Source organism: Canis aureus, chromosome 32 (assembly GCF_053574225.1).
Source record: "Canis aureus isolate CA01 chromosome 32, VMU_Caureus_v.1.0, whole genome shotgun sequence".
Lineage (NCBI taxonomy): Eukaryota > Metazoa > Chordata > Mammalia > Carnivora > Canidae > Canis > Canis aureus.
In genome coordinates, this window is record NC_135642.1 from 35,211,952 (window position 1) to 35,230,729 (window position 18,778).

The window sequence follows — 18,778 nt, forward strand, 5'->3', positions numbered from 1 at the left end:
AGCGACCTCCTCCTCAGAGCCAGAAGCCAGCATGGGGAGGACTCTCCAACAACAAATGCTACTTAATGCCCCAGGGCTGGGGAGGACCTCCAACCAAAACCGTCCCATCAGGCACCAGATGGCATTTGACTCTGGGGCTGAAAACCTCATCTCGATTCAGACCCAGTGACCAGCAGAGAATGTAGCCCCAACCCCGCATCTTGCCTCTGGGGTTTCATGCAGAGAGGCAATTAAAAAAGAGGGAGGGTGTGTTCTGATCTGAAAAAGCTAGAGCAGCCACTGCCAGGAAGCCACACAGTCTGTCCCAGGGCCTGTGCCTGCCCCACGGGATCGAGGTCGGGGCCCAGAAGAGGTAAGAGCAAGACGGTGACGAGGAGGAGGAGGAGGAGGAGGAGGAGGAGGAGATAGGAGGAGGAGGAGGAGGAGGAGGAGGGCCTCAGATGGAAGAGGGAAGGGAAGGCCCTGCTAGCCTTCCTTCCCGCCTCCAGAACCAATTCAGCTGGTAGTGCTTTATATAAGTCCATTGTGCAAAAACAAGATTAAAAGGGACAAGCAGAACAAAGCATCACTCTCCCTAACAAAGGCCCCTCCACTTAGTAAATTAGGAGCTCTTTCCACCTGACACACTTTTAAAGGGAAATCTTCAATTACCATGTGCCGGAGGGGCACACGGCAACAAAAGGTCTGTCCGGTGACTTTATTCTCAAAGCCCAGAGCAGGCATTGAAATGGTTTTATGTAATAGAGATACTAATCTAGTCCATATAATTTTGAGAATCCTTTATGGAGGACTGAAGGGCGTTTGAGCCCTGCGGCTGTTTCAAAGAGATTTTCTGCAGCTTATGCATTTACCTTGCCAAAAGCTTAGCTGAGCAAACAAACAGTCCTCTAAATCACACTCACTGCTGATTTACTATCAGGCCTCTGCAGTTTGTTTGGTGATGGAACCTTGTGGATAAACAGAGGCCAAGGCCTTGGTCCTTCCACCTGACCAGACCGATGGGATGAGGGCTGCCTTTAAATTGGGGTCCCCCCGACTCCCAGATTTGAGACTTTCCCTCTCCTTGCCATCAGCTAAGCCCAGGGTAAAGGTGGCCAGAGGTGGACTTCTTTGGCTGGCCAGGGGTGGGAGGAGGGCCTCCCTGGCTTTTGCCCTTGGATCCAGGTCTGCTCCATCCCAGAAGGAGATTGATGGTGTCATTTGCTTCCCCCTCCCCCCCTCATCCAGAGCAAAGACACAATTCTGGCTCCCTTGGTGACAATTCAGCACCACTGGCTGCTTGAAAAGGAGAAAACAAAGTAGGAAAGCACGATGGGGAAGGTGACTCTCAGGAGAACCAGAGGAGACGTGAACACACACACTCTCTAAATACATGAGCATGCGGAACTGCACTTGGCATGAAGGGTATGGGGCCCTTTGCGTTGGTATATATGTGACACACACATGCAGCAAGTCTAGATGCCGAGAACACGCATGCGCACACACACAACATGTGAGAGGGGGAGCTCCTCACGCACCCAATATTCACAAATATACCAGTGTGTGTGCAATAATAAAAGCTAACATTTCCACACCACCTACCATGTGCTTGGTTTACATTTATTCACTTATTTAATGCTCATGACAACCCTGCGAGGAAAGGTATCACTGTTATACCACTTTATGATTGAGTAAACTGAGGCACAGAGAGGCTAAGTAATTCGCCCCCAGTCACAGAGGAAGGAGGTGGCAGTCTGGTTCTAGAGTCTGTGTTCTTGACCTTTACATTGTCTGGCACAACATGTCACACAGACACTCCCCCTCTTTTTTTTTAATATTTTATTTTTAAGTAATTTCTACAGCCAATGTGGGACTCAAACTTACGACCCCAAGATCAAGAGTCACATGCTCTACGGACTGAGCCAGTCAGGCACCCTGAGACACCTCCCCCATTCATGGGTTGGGAGTAGCATCCACACGTGTGGACTTACAACGTCACACACACGTACACACAGCCGGAAGCTCAAGCATCCATATATCATGCATGTGGTCCAGATCAATCACATCTTCAGGTTCAGGCCAAGACTTAGACTGGGGAGAAGGGTAGTGGATATTAAAACAGTTAAATAGGGCAGCCCAGGTGGCTCAGCTGTTTAGCACCACCTTCAGCCCAGGGCGTGATCCTGGAGTCCCAGAATCGAGTCCCGTGTCAGGCTCCCTGCATGGAGCCTGCTTCTCCCTCTGCCTGTGTCTTAGCCTTTCTCTCTCTCTCTCTCTCTCTCTCTCTCTCTCTCTCTGTGCCTCTCATGAATAAATAAATAAAATCTTTTTTAAAAAATAAAAATTAAAACAATAAAACTGTTAAATATTTCTGCTTTAGTTGGTAAGTGCTTCCAGGCCTGCCCCTCCCCCGGCCGCCTACCTGCCCTTCATCGGGCACCCACAGACTTAACCCCTGGTACCGCAGCAGGCCTCTACGTCCCTACTCCATTCTAACCTATTGGTAGGACAGCCACACATGTAGTTAAATATTTTCAATTTTATCCTCAGGTATGGATAAGCCGGAGAGAGCAGTTGTGTGCCTGCAACAAGATTAGGGGACCTGGCTCCTGGGCCTTGAGTCTTGGCCAATGCCCAGCCAGCATGGTATGAGGGGGCGTCCAGCTTTCCCAGCTGGCCCCTACCCCATCCACTTGATGAACAGCTGATGGAGGCTCTTCAAAGACAAGAGTACTGAGTGGACACTGGAGCAAAGGGAGACCCTAAGATGTCATTTTCACTTTCACAGAGGCCACGCAGCTTCCCTTAATCAAAGAGCACACAGTGGAAGAGACCTGGGGACTGGCCTGTCCATCATCCACAAAGCCCCATTAATGGCCGTGTTTTGAAACCTCTCTACTACAAAGGCCAGGAGCCAGGAGGGAAGAAGGAGCTTGACAAACCAGGAAGCATTGCATGAGGAATTTTGCTTGTCTTGGAAGCTTAGCTCCAACCCAGAGGGTTAGCCTCCTGGGTTCTGGGACAGTGGGCTAATCCCTGCAGAGCCCAGAGCAGGGTCTCCAGGCTCTTTGCACACATGTGTGATACTGGGTGCAGACACCAGAACTCTGGAGGGTTCTGGGAACCCAAGAGGGAGGAGGAGAAATGGGGACAAGGACCCTGAGGCAGGCCACTCTCCACTCTGGGATCTCAGGATCCCACCCAAGGACCACTCCTTTGGGTGTCCTTTGAGGGTCCCCAGGAAAAGCCAGCCCACATGGCCTCCTTCCAGTCAACAAGGCTACACAAAGCATGTGTCCCTGCTGGGCCCTGTGGTGGGTGCTAGGGACACGGAGGGGTCCCACAGCCATGACTCTCAAGGAGCTCACTGTTCAGGGAGAGAGAGAGAATAAGTAAGGGCAGGTAGGGTGAAGGCGGCTGAGATCAGGACTGGGAGGGGAGAAGGAGGTGTCGGGTGGGGCTCCCCAGAGACCATGCAGCTCTGCACTGAGTCTCCAAGAGCTGCTAGAAAAAGCAGTACCGGGGGTTCCAAAAGCCTGGGCATTTGCTATGAGATCCCAGAGAGAGACTGTGCAGAGAATTCAGGAGCCTGGCTGGGGCAGAAAGGCTCACAGGCCACAATGGGACCCTAGGGAAGCAAGATACAGAATGAGGAGTCTCAGCATGGAGGGGCCTGGGGTACAGCGTTGGGAGTAAGCAGCAGTAGGGGGCCACCGGAGGGAAGTAGGGCCACCCTACTCCGTCCGTGGCCCCTGTGAGCCACTGTAGACCACACAGTGGTATGTTTTCAAAAGGCTGCTCCTGCCCTTAGGAACTTATACTTCATTTGTTCATTCATTCATTCGTTATTTATTGAACACCTACTATATGCCAGGGGCTGTTCTAAGAGCAGAGATACCAGCTAGGAACAAATCAAAGTCCTTGATCCCTACTGAGCACATAATCTAGCTGGGGGAGACCAAAAATAAAAATTGACGTGTTCTACGTCTCTGTATCAGGTAGCAATGGCACTAATTGACAAAACAGGATAAAGGGGATATAGAAAGATGGTGGGGGGACTGCTATTTCAGATAGGGTGGTCAGGAAAGACTCTGATGATATGACTTTTGTGAAGAGATGGAGTGAAATAAGGGACAGAGCCACCTGGCTCTCTGGGGGAAGAGTGCTCCAGCAGAGGGGACTGCACACAAGGCTTCCCCTGTGCTGCGGTGGGGCATGAGCACAAGAGCAAGGAGGCCAGCGTGGGGGCGTTGGGGGGGCAGATTGGAGTCAGCTGGGGCCGGCACAGTGAGGCCATCAGAGAAGCAGCCAACACCCAACAAGTACCAGAAATCACAGCCGGCATCCCATAGATGTTGAGGGAACTCAGAAGACGGAAAGTGGGGCCTTTGGGAAGTTCCGCAGAGATACAGAGAATTGGGCAGGGGACAGGTTACTCCTTCCCAGGCATTACCTGGCTCAGGACACCCAGAAAGGGACTTTACACAAATGCCCAGCTGCTCTGATACCAATTAAGGCTTCCTTCTCAGAGGCTGTCCGGTCCAATAGCAGAGGTTTAATTACAGCTGCAGCTGGTAATTAAGGAGCAGCGCCTAGATCCTTCCACGTGACTGCGTCAGCATCCAGGACCTTGCTAGCACTTGCTGCAGGTGGGGGAAACCCCTAGCGGGGAACTTGAGGGCTAGGCCAGCAAAATGCAGCCAGCCAGACCCCAGAGTTCCTGCGCCTTCTTGACCAAGGTGCCTAAGCACGGCTGCCCATGGCTGGCCCATCCCCACGTACCTCCTGATTCCTCTTCCACCCCCTGGCTGCTGCCCCCAGACCGATGGCTCCCTGACACCACCATGGCTGCTTTCCCCCTTCAGTGCCCTCATGAGATTGCCCGGGATCCTCGGGGTCGTGCTCAGGGTCCATACCCATCCCCACCCAGCCCTTTTGAGCACCACTTCCACACTTCCCATGCTCTGGCCACAGAGGCCTGCTGATGGTTCTCTGATCCCGTCTGCTCCTTCCCACCTCCCACCTCTGCGCACGCTGGCCTCTCTGCCACAGAGTGTCCTCCTCACACCCAGAACACAAACAGCAGCAGCTACACTTACTGAGCCCTCGCCATATGCCAGCTTCTGTCCCGAATGCTTTCTTTGCAGTCACTCATTTCATCCTCACGACGGCCCAGAGGGGCAGGTACTTAATACAGGTGTCTTATTTTATAGATGACAAAACCGAGGCACAGAGAAGCAAATAACATGCTCTGGGAGTCTCCCGGGGGAAGGAATGGGCTTTAAAACTCAGGGTCTGTCTTCACCAATGCCCAACTCCTGCCCTCCTGGCAAGTTCCTACTCATCATTGCAACTCCACTCAGAACTAACCTCCTTTAAGAAGTCTTTTTTGGGGATGGGCACCTGGGTGGCTCATCCAGTTAAGCATTTGCTTGTGGCTCAGGTCAAGATCCCAGGGTCCTGGGATCAAGCCCCACGCTGAGCACCCTGCTCAGTGGAGAGTCTGCTTCTCCCTCTGCGCCCCCGCCCCACACTCATGCTCTCTCTAATAAATAAAATATTTTTTTTTAAAAAGTATTTTTTGATCCCCTCTATGCCCCAGTCCCCATAATTCCCCAGAGTTATGGTTGCTTCTCCCAAAGAGGTTTCTGAGTGCTGGGGGTCTGAGTTTATTTTATTCACACATTCTCTTACTCATTCAGTAATTAATCACTCTAAGCACCAGGTACTGTGCCTGCCCGGGGAATAACCCACGTAGAAGACATGGTCCCTCTGCTTCGGGAATTCACTTTTGCGTGGGATAGATGGACAGGTGAGGTAGCATCACAACCAGTGGGACTGAGTGACAGAAGGGACCATGTGGCTCTCAGACAGGTGGTCTTCTACAGTCAAATCAAAGGAATCTAAAATAGGTGCCAACCGGGGGTGTCCAGACAACCCACTGGGCCTTGGTGCTGTTACCATGAATCTGCTCGTTCCACAATTCTTTATGAGGGCCTGAAAAGCACTAACAAGTGGACAGGAGCAAACGTTCTGTGTGCTCACTGTAAATGAATTAATCGGCAGCAGGGTTAAGCATCAGTACCTTATGAGTTTGGTCAGGGTGAATCACCACCTGGAGCTCAGCCGCTCCGGGCGTCCTAAATGAATATTCTAAGCCCAGGAGAATGGAGACCAGACCATGGTGGCTGCATCAACCTTCCCCACTCGATGAGGATGTGTTGGGGCAGCTAAACAGCCATTCCTTCTCCACCCCCACCGCCCCTGGTGACACCCTGTTTCCTTGCCTACTTATTTAAAGTATGCTTATCAGGTTATGTTGGAATTTTATATATATATATATATATATATATATATATATATATATTTCCCACTATACCATATGCTTCTTATTCATCTCTCTAACCCCAGGACTCAGCGGTGCCTTAGAAAGCTAATAAATGTTGATGGATGGATGGACAGATGGAAGGATGAATGTTGTTCTAGGCAGCAAAGCTCAGCACCAGGTGCTGGTGACCCAGGAGAGGAGCGTCAGTGCTGTTTCTGGGGCTGGCAGCTGGCTGCATTCCCCGGGGAGCCTTCTAGAGGGTCAGCAGGGAATTATTTTACGAGACCTACAGGTCTGTGTCTACATACATGCAGCAATCCCCCACTCCTTACCTCAATCCTGGCACCTACTGAGACCTACCTTAGCAAAATTTTGAAATCAAACCAGTTTGTCTTCTGTCCCTTCCTCTCCCTACAAACCTCTCCACCTGCCTTCTTATCTGAACCCATTTGTCTCTTCTGGCCATAGGTCCCTCCGGAGAGGAAATCCCCTGCAGGAGAGGAACTGTAGGGCTGGTGGGGGAGCACAGATCTCAATTCCTGGGCTGAACTTCTCCACTGGAAAAGGCACTCAGGATCCCCTGGTGTCAGTTCCCTCCACTTTGCAGGGGCCCTAATAACCCTCCGCCTGTCTGTGAGAAACACGTGAAACACCACATGGAAAAGTGGCAGGTCCCCTGCCAGACGTTACACTGTTTTATTATTGTTGTTGGAAGTCAACAATCAGTCCAAGAAAGCATTGAACTCAATGTCACTGGGTCTGATCATAAAGCCCCCACTCCCCTGCTCACTATAAAATAGGCACAGTTCCAGTGACAGGGACAAAGTCCAGAGGTAGGCCACTCCTGCTACAAAAATGCTCCCAAAATATAACCAAATAAATAAAATAAAAATATAGATATCTTACTGAGCTCTAATGAGAGGAAGGTAAACCCCCAAGTGTAGGAAAAGGCGGGGAGTTTCTAGGAAGTGCAGAAGGGCAGATTCGGAAGCTGAGGTAGCCCAGGGAATGTGGGACCCCACTAGCAGCTGTCAGCTGCCCGCTGCCCCCAGCCCCGGCTAGGAGACTGAAGTTTAACACCGACGCAGGGGCAGATGTGGCCCTGAGAGTTGCCAGCTCCATGTAGGGCAACCTTGAAAATGCTCCCACCACCTAAGTGAAAAATAAGAATTCTGCATAAGTAAAAAGTTTTCCATAAGAAACAAAAAACCAGGAGCAGCGAATAGGGAGTGACTGTTTCATGGGTCCAGGGTCTCCTTAAGGGGTGATGAAAACCTTTTAGAACTAGACAGAGGTGATAGGAACACAACATTGTCAATGCACTAAACGCCACAGAAGGGCAAACTTCAAAATTGTTACTACTGTATTATTTGAATTTCACATCAATTTTTTTAGAGGAATAAGCAAACAAACAAACAAACAAAAAAACCCTAAGCCTTTGCCATAGTTCCAGCCTCAGTGTAGAACCCCAAACCAAGTTTGGTTTGAAAACCATGAGTGTGGGATCCCTGGGTGGCGCAGCGTTTTGGTGCCTGCCTTGGCCCAGGGTATGATCCTGGAGACCCCGGATCGAGTCCCACGTCAGGCTTCTGGGATGGAGCCTGTTTCTCCCTCTGCCTGTGTCTCTGCTTCTCTCCCTCTGTATCTCTTATGAATAAATAAATAAAGTAAAATTAAAAAAAAAAAAAAAGAAAACCATGAGTGTTCCTAATAAGAAAATGCAAGACAGATGTGTGGGGCACTCATACACCCCAGAGTGTGGGGGGAGGAGAAAAAAAGCTCAAGCCTTCACAGCAATAAATAAAAAAAGAGAAAAAAAGAAATGACAACCTATAAACAGAGAAATAATCCACCACAAGGGAGAATCAGCAGTGTCCACACCCAGGAGGATTGATACTCTAGGAACTTGAGCCAACCAAACTCACAGATTTGAGATAGAACTATCTGGACCATATAGAACGAATAGCTCAAGATGAAACCATCCAAAAAAGACTATAAAAGAAATATGTTTGAAATAACTAAAGCAATGATTGAAGGATTAGAATTTATAATAAAAGAACAGGACACTACAGAAAAACAGAAAAACAGAAAAGCAAACCTGTAGATCTAAAGAAGGACCAATGGAATTCCTAGGCATGAAACACACCGGTATTGAGATTAAGACCTCAACAGACAGGTTAATTAGCAGAGCTAAAGGATTTGATAAATGGATCCGAGGAGAATCGCCGGGATACAGCATGGAGAGATACAGAGATGAAAAATGAGAGCCTAGGAGAGAGAGGGAGTGAAACGCATGTCCAACATTTTGGAACTTTAATGGGAGAAAGCTGAGCGAATGAAGGACAGGAGATATTAGAAGAGATATGGCTGAGAATTTTCCAGAACTTATAAAGCACGTGAGTCCTTAGCTTGAAGAAGGTGTGTTCTGGGACAAGCTCACTCATTGTTTTATCTTACTCTTTCCACACACGGGGATGATCTATCCTATGTCACAGTGGGCGCAGAGAGGCAAAGGGACTTGCCCAAGATTGCACAGCAAGTTGGTGGCAGAGTCAGTCAAGGCTTTTACTCTGAGCCTGTGTCCTTCTACTTTCTGCCAAGAAATGGGCACCAGGAAGGTGGCTTTGGAGGGAGGATGATGTCCCCTCAGCTGGGGACAAAGCACAGATGCTTTGTGCACAGTCCTGAGGACTCTTGGCATCAGATGGGTTCTCACCAGGTTCTTTTTTTTTTTTTTTTAAAGATTTGTTTATTGGGATCCCTGCGTGGCGCAGCGGTTTGGTGCCTGCCTTTGGCCCAGGGCGGGATCCTGGAGACCCGGGATTGAATCCCACATCGGGCTCCCGGTGCATGGAGCCTGCTTCTCCCTCTGCCTGTGTCTCTGCCTCTCTCTCTCTCTCTGTGTGACTATCATAAATAAAAATTTTAAAAAAAATAAAGATTTGTTTATCTATTTATTCATGAGAAACACATGACTCCGAGGTCTCCACTCGCTTCTGGACAGCTGACAAAGCCTGGCTGCTCCCCCTCCTTTCTTCCCATGACAATAAGCAGGAACAAGAGAACACTAGCAATAGGCGGCACTCGCCTGTTCATGGGCTCAATTATGTCTCCCTAAAATTCATGTTAAAGTCTTACTCACCAATTCTTTAGAATGTGACCTTATTTGGAGATGGGGTCTTCTAGAGGCAATCAAGTTAAAACAAGGTCATCAGGGTGGGCTCTCATCCAGTCAGACTGGTGTCCTTATAAAAAGGAGAAACCTGGAGCCACACACACGTATCAGGAGAATGGAGTTACAGCGCCATAGGCCATGGGGCTACCAGAAACAAGGAGAGAGGCCTGGAGCTGATCTCCCATCACAGCCCTCAGAAGGAACCAACCGTGCTGACACCCTGATTTGGACTTCAAGCCTCCCGTGGGGTAAGACAGGACGCTCCTGTTGATGAAGCCAGTCAGGCTGTGTTTCTTGAAACAGCAACCCTCGGGAATGGAGTAACTGCCTCACCCAGCCGGCCTCCCAACCCAGATCAGCCCCACCCCCCATGGTCAGGCCAGTCATCTTTGCTGATGGGGTTCCCGATCTCATCCATGTCCAAAGATACCATTCCATCCAGCCCAAACCCCCATGAAGTGCCCCGAGTGAGAGCAGGCCAGTCCAGGCAGGCTCTCCTCTGGCTGCTACCCACCGATTTTTCTGCATGTGGCCTGGTCTTCCCAATAAGACCATAGGTTCCATGAGGGCAGGAACTATTCCTAACACTTCTCTTATATCCCAAGGCCTAGCACTATGGATGGGCCCTGGTAGGCATCTAATAAATATTGGGTTGAACACCCTTCGAGGGCTTCCCCCTTGACTCTTCTGTCTAGAGCTGATTCCTCATTATACTCGGTAAGTGGGCATGGCTGAAGAAGACAGTCTCTCCGTTCTACTCGGCCCTACTTTACTGAAGCATCTGTAACTCTGGGGGCGGTTATCCATGTGCCGACCATCTCTTTCCACTAGGTTGCAAGCTCCTCGAGGTAGCAACTATCTTTTGTGTCTAGCAAACAAGCACTTGCATAGGAAACAAGCTGACAAGCAACAGTGTAAATTGAATGGATAAACATGAACATATAGCAGAGATTATTTACTGAAGGTCCAAAGACTCTGTAAGGGATTTGAGGGCTCCATGAACCCAGGCAAACTATGTGCAAAGGGCTGTGTATGCACACGTAGGTTTATATATGTCATGCACATTTTCCCAGGGACAGGGTTCCTGGAGGTCTGAGAAATTAAAATGAAAGCCAAGAGTAAAAAAATGGTAAGACCCAAAGCCATGGAGTAGGGAGCTGGCATTTATTAAGCCCTTACCCTGCGTCTGGAGGTATAGGTATCACTATCCCCATGTTACATGAATGGAAACTGAGGTACCAAGAGGTGGCATCTGGGCTAGGCTCATGGAGAGAGAAGCAGCCTGTCCAAGTGGATCAGAGCTGACTCCAGGGCCAGACAGCTTAGGTTCAGATCCCAGTTCTACCACTTTCTAGCTGCATGATCCCAGTCAAGTCACATAATCACTCTGTGACTCAGTTTCTCCGTCTACAGAATGGGAGAGAGCAGGGTACCTACTTCAGAGGGCTATTGTGAGGAGTTGATGTGTATCAAGTGGAGGTAGGGTGTGCTCTGAAGACCACGAGGAGGAGCATAAGAGGAAGAAGCTGGGAGGGGCAGAGCTGAGATTCAAACCCAGGCCCCTCTGCATCATCACCACCAGCACCCCCATGCCAGTGACCCAACTCAGTGCTGGAACTCCTGTCCCCTACAGAAAGAGGCTTGAGTCCTAAAATTGGCTTCCTGGAGGTGGACTGGCCTGCGGCCACCAGCCCCACAGGCAGTACCTGGCCATTACATAAGGAGTAGGTGGGAGGTTATAAGCTGCCCTTCCCTGTCAGCAAGACTTAGCCTGTGCAATCAGGACACTCAGTGCTTCTGGCCTGCCCTTCATTTCCAAGAGCTTTACCAACAACCACTAATGGAAATTAGAAAAGGAATGTGCTCATCCATTCCTGGAGCCCTGTGCTGACATCTGAATTCCCTTCATCATTTTCCCGAGTCCTTCCTTGGGCCCTGAGCCTTGAAGGGCCGGCCACTCACATCCATTCTGCTCGGGCTTTATGAGTTTTAGGTCACACCACACTCCTGCCTCACACTCTCCTCCGGGCAGACAGAGCAGCAGTAAAACCTTGGTCTTGATCTCACTTCTACACCCAGGTCCCCGTGGGAGCCCCATCCCAGATGAGGTGTTGGCCAACACCTAGTCCCAGCCTAGTCCTCTGCTCTGCTCCTGAGACACAGCCTTTGGGGGATTTTACTGTGCATGAGTATCTCTGTATTTTTCCTGCAAAACTATCACTACTCAACCCATTTGTGGGAGCATTTTTCATTCGCTCCCGTAATGCAATTAGAATCGAGCTTCTCCAGCAAGAGGGGATATGTAACATCAGCAGGGGAAAATTGTCATTTCATTCCCTACACGAACACGCCCACCCTGCCCAAATTATCTCTCTCACGCTGGCTCACTCTGCCCACCCGAAGGGCAAGGAGAATGTTAACAAGGAAATTCCCTCTCCAAATCTGCCTCCAAATTAAGAGGCAGAAGTTTTGGGGGTGGCTTCCCCTCTGTCATTAATGGGGGCAGGGCCCAAAGCTTCTCTGACACTCTCCTGCAGTTGAGACAACCCTTGACCACCACTGGAAAGCCCATACTGGCCCCACTGCACCTATCAGAGGTGGTGGGAGAGAGTCCGTTGGACTCTAAGAGACTTTAACCCTACAGCCATTCTCTCTGAGAGGTTAAGTGACTTGCCCAAAGGCACATCCCTGGGAAGTTGGGATCAGAGCCCAGATCTGCAGACTCCTGGGTATCTATCTCCCACCGTACAGCACTGCCCTCCCATCTCAGAGTCTCTCTGGGGATACTACGGCTTCTGTTTTCTAAGCCACTGGCTGACAAATAGGGAAGAAGGTTGCATGTGTCTTTTATGCACCCACCTTGTCCTCAGTGTCTCCTGATCCTTTCTGGAAATGCTCCCATTTCCTAGAACTGGCCCCTTGTGATCTATCAAATTCTTGCCATCCTCCTTCTAGGTACTATGGTCTTGCTGTCCAACGATCCAGGCTGCCTTCCTTCCTCCCTTCCACCCTCTCTGCATCCATCCACCCCCCTCCATCTTGCCACCCATTTCACCATTCATGTCTCCTTGCATCCAGCAAAGCTTTCTGAGCCCTTCAGATCTGTGCCAGACACTCAGTCCTTCTTCCCCACTGCTCCTCAGAGCACTCTCCAAAAGTGTCCACTTCTCTCTTGACCCTCAGGGGCTAGAACTGACCTGAGTCTACTCACCCTCTTAGGAGATCAATATGATGGACAAATCTGTGCTAATGTGTTTGTACCAGACTCATGATCCTCCCAGAGCTGGCAGCAGGCAGCGGCTTCTGGAGCCCTCAGGTAAGCCAAGGCCTGCTGCCCAGGGCCTGGATAACAGCCCTATCTCCCCTACATCCCTTCCCCTTGGTTCCTTCCCCTCACCTCCCAGCCCCAGTGAAGCTAAAAGAGAGGCAGCTCCTACGTACGTATGCAGAAGTCTCCATTCTCATAGTAGCCAGGGCAGCACTGGGACCTGCGCCGGTACATGGTCCGGAGGCCACGCCGATACGCCGTCTTATAACTGATCCTAAGGCACAAGGGAGAAAGCCACTTGAAAGTATTGAAAATCAATCACTCCTGTTAGAATGATATTTGTGTTAAGCTATATTGAGGATGCCATTCAATAATTACTTTAAAATGCATGGCGGCTTCGAATATGAAGGAACACAATAAAGAAAAATCTATGGCTGCATCTGGGCCACTGTGATGCAGGATGTATTCCTGACATGGTGTTTGCTACACCTGCTGACTTTCCCCAGACTCTTTAGCATGATATTGAGAAGGGTTGTGGAAGATACTTTCTGGTGTGATCATGGAAGGTAACCAGGGGCTTTTCCTTAAAACCTCCAGACCCAGGGGTAACTGGACTGGAGTTGGGCCCTGAGAGCATCTCTGCCATGGCTACCACCTGAACAAGCAGATTGCTCATGACCCCCAGGGAACTGGTCCACCCAGCTGGAGAACTGAAACAGAGTCAGCAAAGAGCCCTCTGAGTCTCACTCAGTCCCAGACAGCAGATGAACCCCCCCTCACACCACAAATAACAGGTCCTGGACAAGAGCTTCGCATGCCATGCTCAGGAAGGCTCAGAACTGACTCCCTGGCTCTGCAGAGGAAGAAGCCAAATCCCAGGTAGCAGAAGAAGCTCTGGACAGGGAGTCAGAGACCTGGAGTGTGGCCCTTCTGCTGACACAGGTATTGACACTTCATCCTGTGCCAGAGGGATTTATAGGCAAAACCTCATTCCATTCTCTATCTGAGGCAGGTAGCACTGCTGTGTTATCTTTATTTTATTTTTAGAGTTTTTATTCTTATTTTATGTACCTCCTTCTGTTTTATGGATAAGAAAACTGATATTCAGAGAAGTTAATGACTCGCAAAAGGTCACACAATGAATCGGTTTCGGAGTCAGGATTCTAACCCAAGTCACTCTTATCTCAGTGCCACCAGGCTTAACCTCGCGCTCTGTGCCAGTTCCCATAGGGTGGGTGGCTGGCCATATAGGATGGCCAGAGGAGGAAGGCGACGGAGGAAGACCAGGTAAATGAGTGGTGGGAGGACCGAGTCCTTAGGAGGAAGTAAAAATGGGGTATTGGTAGACAAAGCCCCTTCCCCACACTAGGGTCAAATGGAAGAGATTGAAGTGGCCATTAAAGGACAGAGGGAGGAAGTAACTTCCCAAGGTCACGATGTGTGTCTAGGACTCAACGCCAAGTCCTCAGGCTTTGAAGCCAGAGCTCCTTCACATCCCCACCCACACCCCAAGGGAGCCTGCCCTGCTGACCCCTCCTCAAGGGGCAGAGTAACAGGGTCCAGACATGGGAGATGCCTACCACCTGCTTTCCACGGAGGGTTAGGCCAACGTGGGAAGGGAGTCCCATAGCACAGGCTGGGCCAGTCCTCCAGTCCTTAAAGCCCTCACTTTATGACAAATGACAGTGCAGGGCTCCAGGGAAATCTGTGATATTTGGGAATGTCGTAAACTAAGGTCATTCTACTTTGTCAAAAGCCCGTAATGAAAAGTGAGCCAGCCTCAAAGTGAAGCTAGTTCCCTGGCACAGGAAAGCAGCTCCTGGCGATTTCGGGGGTGGCATAAGCCTCTCAGAGAAAGAGTCAGGTTCAGCTCAAAGTTCATCTCAACCCAGTCGTCCCACCCCACTGACTTATCCCCCAGCCCTTCCAGTGGAGAAGTGGCCTCGGCACCACCAAAGCCTCCCAGGAGAGAGCTGTCTCCCACTGCTTCTGGCTGTCCCAACCTCACTTGCTCCCAGTGCTGGGGTGGGGAGCAGGAGAGGGAAGAGACCAGTGGCCAGGCTGTCAGGAAAGGGGTGCTGCATTTAAACAAACCATTCCACCCTGAAGCAGACTGATGGTGTGGCTGTCAGCACACATACCCCAGGTCAGCAGGAAAGCTGCAAGGCAACTCAATAATTTAGCAAAATAATTCATGTTCCAGGAATGCAGCCTATTTTAATAAGCAGCCACTCACTCACCTTCTCCCCCTCCTGCCCACCCTGCCCCGTGCTGATGGATGGCAGCCCCGGCCTCTGGGTACCCAACAAAGCCACACCTCAAAGCAAACTTGGCTCTGGCACAGGGCCTGACAGAGCTCATGGAGGGAGGAGGACTTTTATTTCTGCCTCCATCTTTGACTGGGGCCACAGGCAGCTAAGTTGGCCCAGCTAAGGAAGTTGGAAGGAGGTATTTGCTCCCACCTCCTCATGTCACAGTCAAGGGCTAGGGGGAGGGGTTGCAGTCATGGCGGAGTAGCTCCTATTTGACCAAAGATCCTACAATTATACAACCTGGGGGAAATATAAAAAACAACTACCAGAAGGCACTAGGGAGAGAACAAAGGTGGGTACTGGAGAGAAAGAGACACTCAAAGAAGGAAATGGCATGGGGCGAGGTTAGTTCAAGGGCAGGCCCCAATCTGCCATGTTCCAGGTGGCTAAAATCCAGATAGAAAACACACAGCCTGACTGGTTTGAAGGACCACAAGACAAGACCAGAGTGAATCCAGCAACTTGAAAGTGAACATTGAAACCCCAGAAAAGACGGCCGCAGAGAGGAAGCCCCATAATCTTTGTAAAATCTCTGCCCAAACTCCTGGCCCCTGAATAGTGGGTGTGGAGGGCAGGACTCATGCAGTCTAGCTAAGGCTAAAAAATATTGAACTTGCAGAGTCTGGAAATTGAATGTAGCCAGGTTAGCTGACTGCTGAAACAACAACAACACATCAATGTTCTCGGGAGGAACATAACTGATTTCATTTTCTACAGTTTCTGCCGTTCACAGTGCCCAGAACACAATTAAAAATTACTAGACACACGAAGCAACTAGAAAATACTGTCTATATAAAAGAAAAGACAACGAATGAGGACCACACGGAAGTGGCCCAGATGTTAGAATTGGAAATAAGGATTTTAAAGCAGCTATTATGTCAACACTCACAGCAACTTATGACCAAAACCCTGAAGAAAACTAGGACTTTGCCTCTTCCACATAGAGCAAGTTTCCCTATCCACAATACTACCTGCCGTGATTCAGACATAAACCACAAAGAGGGACTAGGTCCACAAGGAGGAAGCCAGAGATATCTGGAACCAACACAGATGTTCGCCAACTAGGAAAGAGGCCTAACAGGTGGCCTTCCTGATATGCACTCACTTAACCCTTCATCTGCTGGTTTCCACCCCTCAAATAATAGTGCCATCTTGCCCAGATCTAATAGCTCACTTTTCTCTCTTTCCCTGCACTTTTCAAAGCATTTTCGCATCCCTGACCTCACTGGGCCCTGTGTAGGTAGGGCAAGGGTCATTGTATGTTTGATGAGTACACTGGGAATCCCCAAATAAAGCAACTTGCCCAGGTCACCCAATAAAATGTATTCTCTCTTCCTTCCCTCCTCCCTCCCCCAGTGACATGAGAGACTAGCATGATCTGCAGGAGGGCCGCGGACAAGAGAGCAAGAGAGACCCACATGTAGCCATTTAGTTTGAGTGTTTCCAGGTGTCTGGGTGGCTCAGCCAGTTAAGTATCTGTGTTCGGCTCAGGTCATGACCCCAGGCTGAAGCAGGGGATCTCCTTCTCCTTCTCCCTCTGCCCCTCCCCCACTTGTGCTCTCTGGTTCTGTCAAATAAATAAACAAGATCTTTAAAAAAAGAAAAAAAAGATTGAGTGCTTCCTATGGGCAGCCTGCAAGGTGCCAAGAGGGCATCCAATTCTACCTTGTGCTCAGTTCCCCAAGTCAGATGCCCTGGCAGGGGGCTATGTCTGCTCTGAGGGATCTTAGGTTGGATTTCCCCCAGCTGACCCTGAGGCAAAGATTCAAGGAAAAGCAATTTCTTCAGGAGGTAATCTAAGGAAGCACTGGGAGGGGAGGCGGGGAAAGAGACAGGGATAAAAGGTGGCCAAGTCAAGATATGCCAGGATATGTGCAGAATGTTCCTCAGAGTTCTCCCCTCTATCCTAAGGGTGAGGGAGCTGGGGGATTTATCCACCAACTCCCCATCTCTCACTGGGTGAGGGATGCCCCCAAGGGAAGTAATTCTCTAGCACTTTCTGGCCTGGCCTGCCCATAAGCTTCTCTGGCCAGAAAGAAGCCCTCAGCAGAGCATCTCAGATACTCAGTGTGAAAACTGAGCCCCGAGAAGATACAAGCAGTGCACGGCTTAGAGCTGCTCCAGGGGCCTTTTACTGACCGGCACAAAGGCAAGCCCCGAGGACCCAGTACATTCCCCCTGCCCCATCACCTGAGAGAGGTACTCACCGATGCCTGGTGCACTTGAACCAGTTCAGGATGTCTGTGCATCGCGTGTAGTAGATCTGGTCAAAGGGGTGTGCGTATGATTCCTGGACGGTCACGGCATAGCTGAGAACCAGACAGGAGGTGAAGCTATGGTCAGTGAGTGTGAGGCTGAGCTGATATGCAAGATGGGCTCTCCTTCCCCAGTGGAGCCGGGCCCACAGGCAAGTGTCTGGGGGCTCCAACCTCCCCCTGCCCCTCATCCTCCTCATGCCCTGGATGCCCTCCACATTCAAACCTCCCTGGCCCCAGGTTGGATCCAAGACATATCCCTTACTGCCCTGTGGCCCAGCTCATTTTCTGAAATTCTAGTTCATTTGTTCATTTCTCAGAGAATGAGTAAAGGAGAAATTAGGTTTATTCTATAAGGCTCTGGAAGGCAGAGCCAACGAGTTTTAAAATATTTTGTTCGGATCTTTTTTTTTTTTTAATTTATTTTTTGTTCGGATCTTTACCGTTTTCAAAGTACAGGCATGGAAGCTGATCCTTGTAGCAATTTATGAAGTAAGTGGTCCCATGTTATAGTTGAAGAAACGAAGGCACAGAGAGAAGAAGACTGTCCAGGACCCCACAGCCGATACCAGTAACTGCTAATATTTATTGAGTGCCCTGCATTAAGTGTTTTAAGCCATTTTAATCCTCACAATCTTGTAAGGTAGGTGGCATGGCCATCCTCATTTTACAGACAAGGACAGTGAAGAAAAGAAAGAATAAGAGACTTCCTCAAGGTCACTCAGTTACCTCCTCCTCTCTTCTCCCTCCAGTAAAGCTGGGGAAACATCAAGTACATGCCCCAGACCTCCTAATCGAAGTAGTATTTTGTTATACTGCCTGTTGGCTGTAAACCTGAACAGTGGGTGGAAGTCACGGGGAGGAACATCTCAGCCTTAACCCATAAGCCTTTCTACCTGCCTGCCCCCAGCAGGAGCTGTATGAAAAGGCGGTCAAGCCCGGATGCTGAAGGAAAGATTCACGCTTGCTATGCAGGCTGGGAGAGGGCCCCAGCTGAGACATCAGGAATTCATTTTTATGTAGGCTGGTATTCCTCACTGTTTCCCCCCAGACGGCTCACTGACCTGGGCCAGATGGCCAGATCCAGGCTATAAAAGCCCGTCTGCTTCGCCTGAGGAAACTGTTGGTTTGCTTGCAAGGGGGCTGGGCAGGCCAGCTCCCTGAGTGGGTCCACAGCAGGCTCTCTGATGCCCAAAAGGTCAAAGATCTGGAATTCAGAAAGAGGGCCTAGGAGCAGTCAGCAAGGCACAGGGACTCAGGGTGCTGGAAAATTCTGGCTCTTTGAAGCACTGAGGATGTAAGGAGGGTCCCTGCTCAGCCTCTACCAGCCAGCACAATGGAGATGTGTCAGAGGCACACAGCTATGCAGACATGGGCCAAATCTGGTTCTATCTCCAGGCTTGGGGACACTGAGGCAGCTCAACAACCACCCCAGGCTTCCCACAGGCTCCTTCCAACTCT

General features: G+C 50.0%; 1 protein-coding gene across 6 annotated transcripts in view; it reads right to left on the bottom strand.

Moving 5' to 3' along the window:
* The window catches only part of MEGF11 (multiple EGF like domains 11), a 343,797-nt gene that overhangs the window by 198,608 nt on the left and 126,411 nt on the right, over positions 1-18,778 (bottom strand). For all 6 annotated transcript variants that reach the window (XR_013370476.1, XM_077881550.1, XM_077881548.1 and 3 more), the window contains 2 exons: positions 17,270-17,371; positions 12,924-13,024 (listed from right to left, as the gene is read on the bottom strand). Coding sequence is in view for 5 of the 6 variants with exons in the window: in XM_077881550.1 (XP_077737676.1) it covers positions 12,924-13,024; positions 17,270-17,371 (203 nt within the window). In the remaining variant the exon portion in view is untranslated. The remainder of the gene's footprint in view (positions 1-12,923; positions 13,025-17,269; positions 17,372-18,778) is intronic.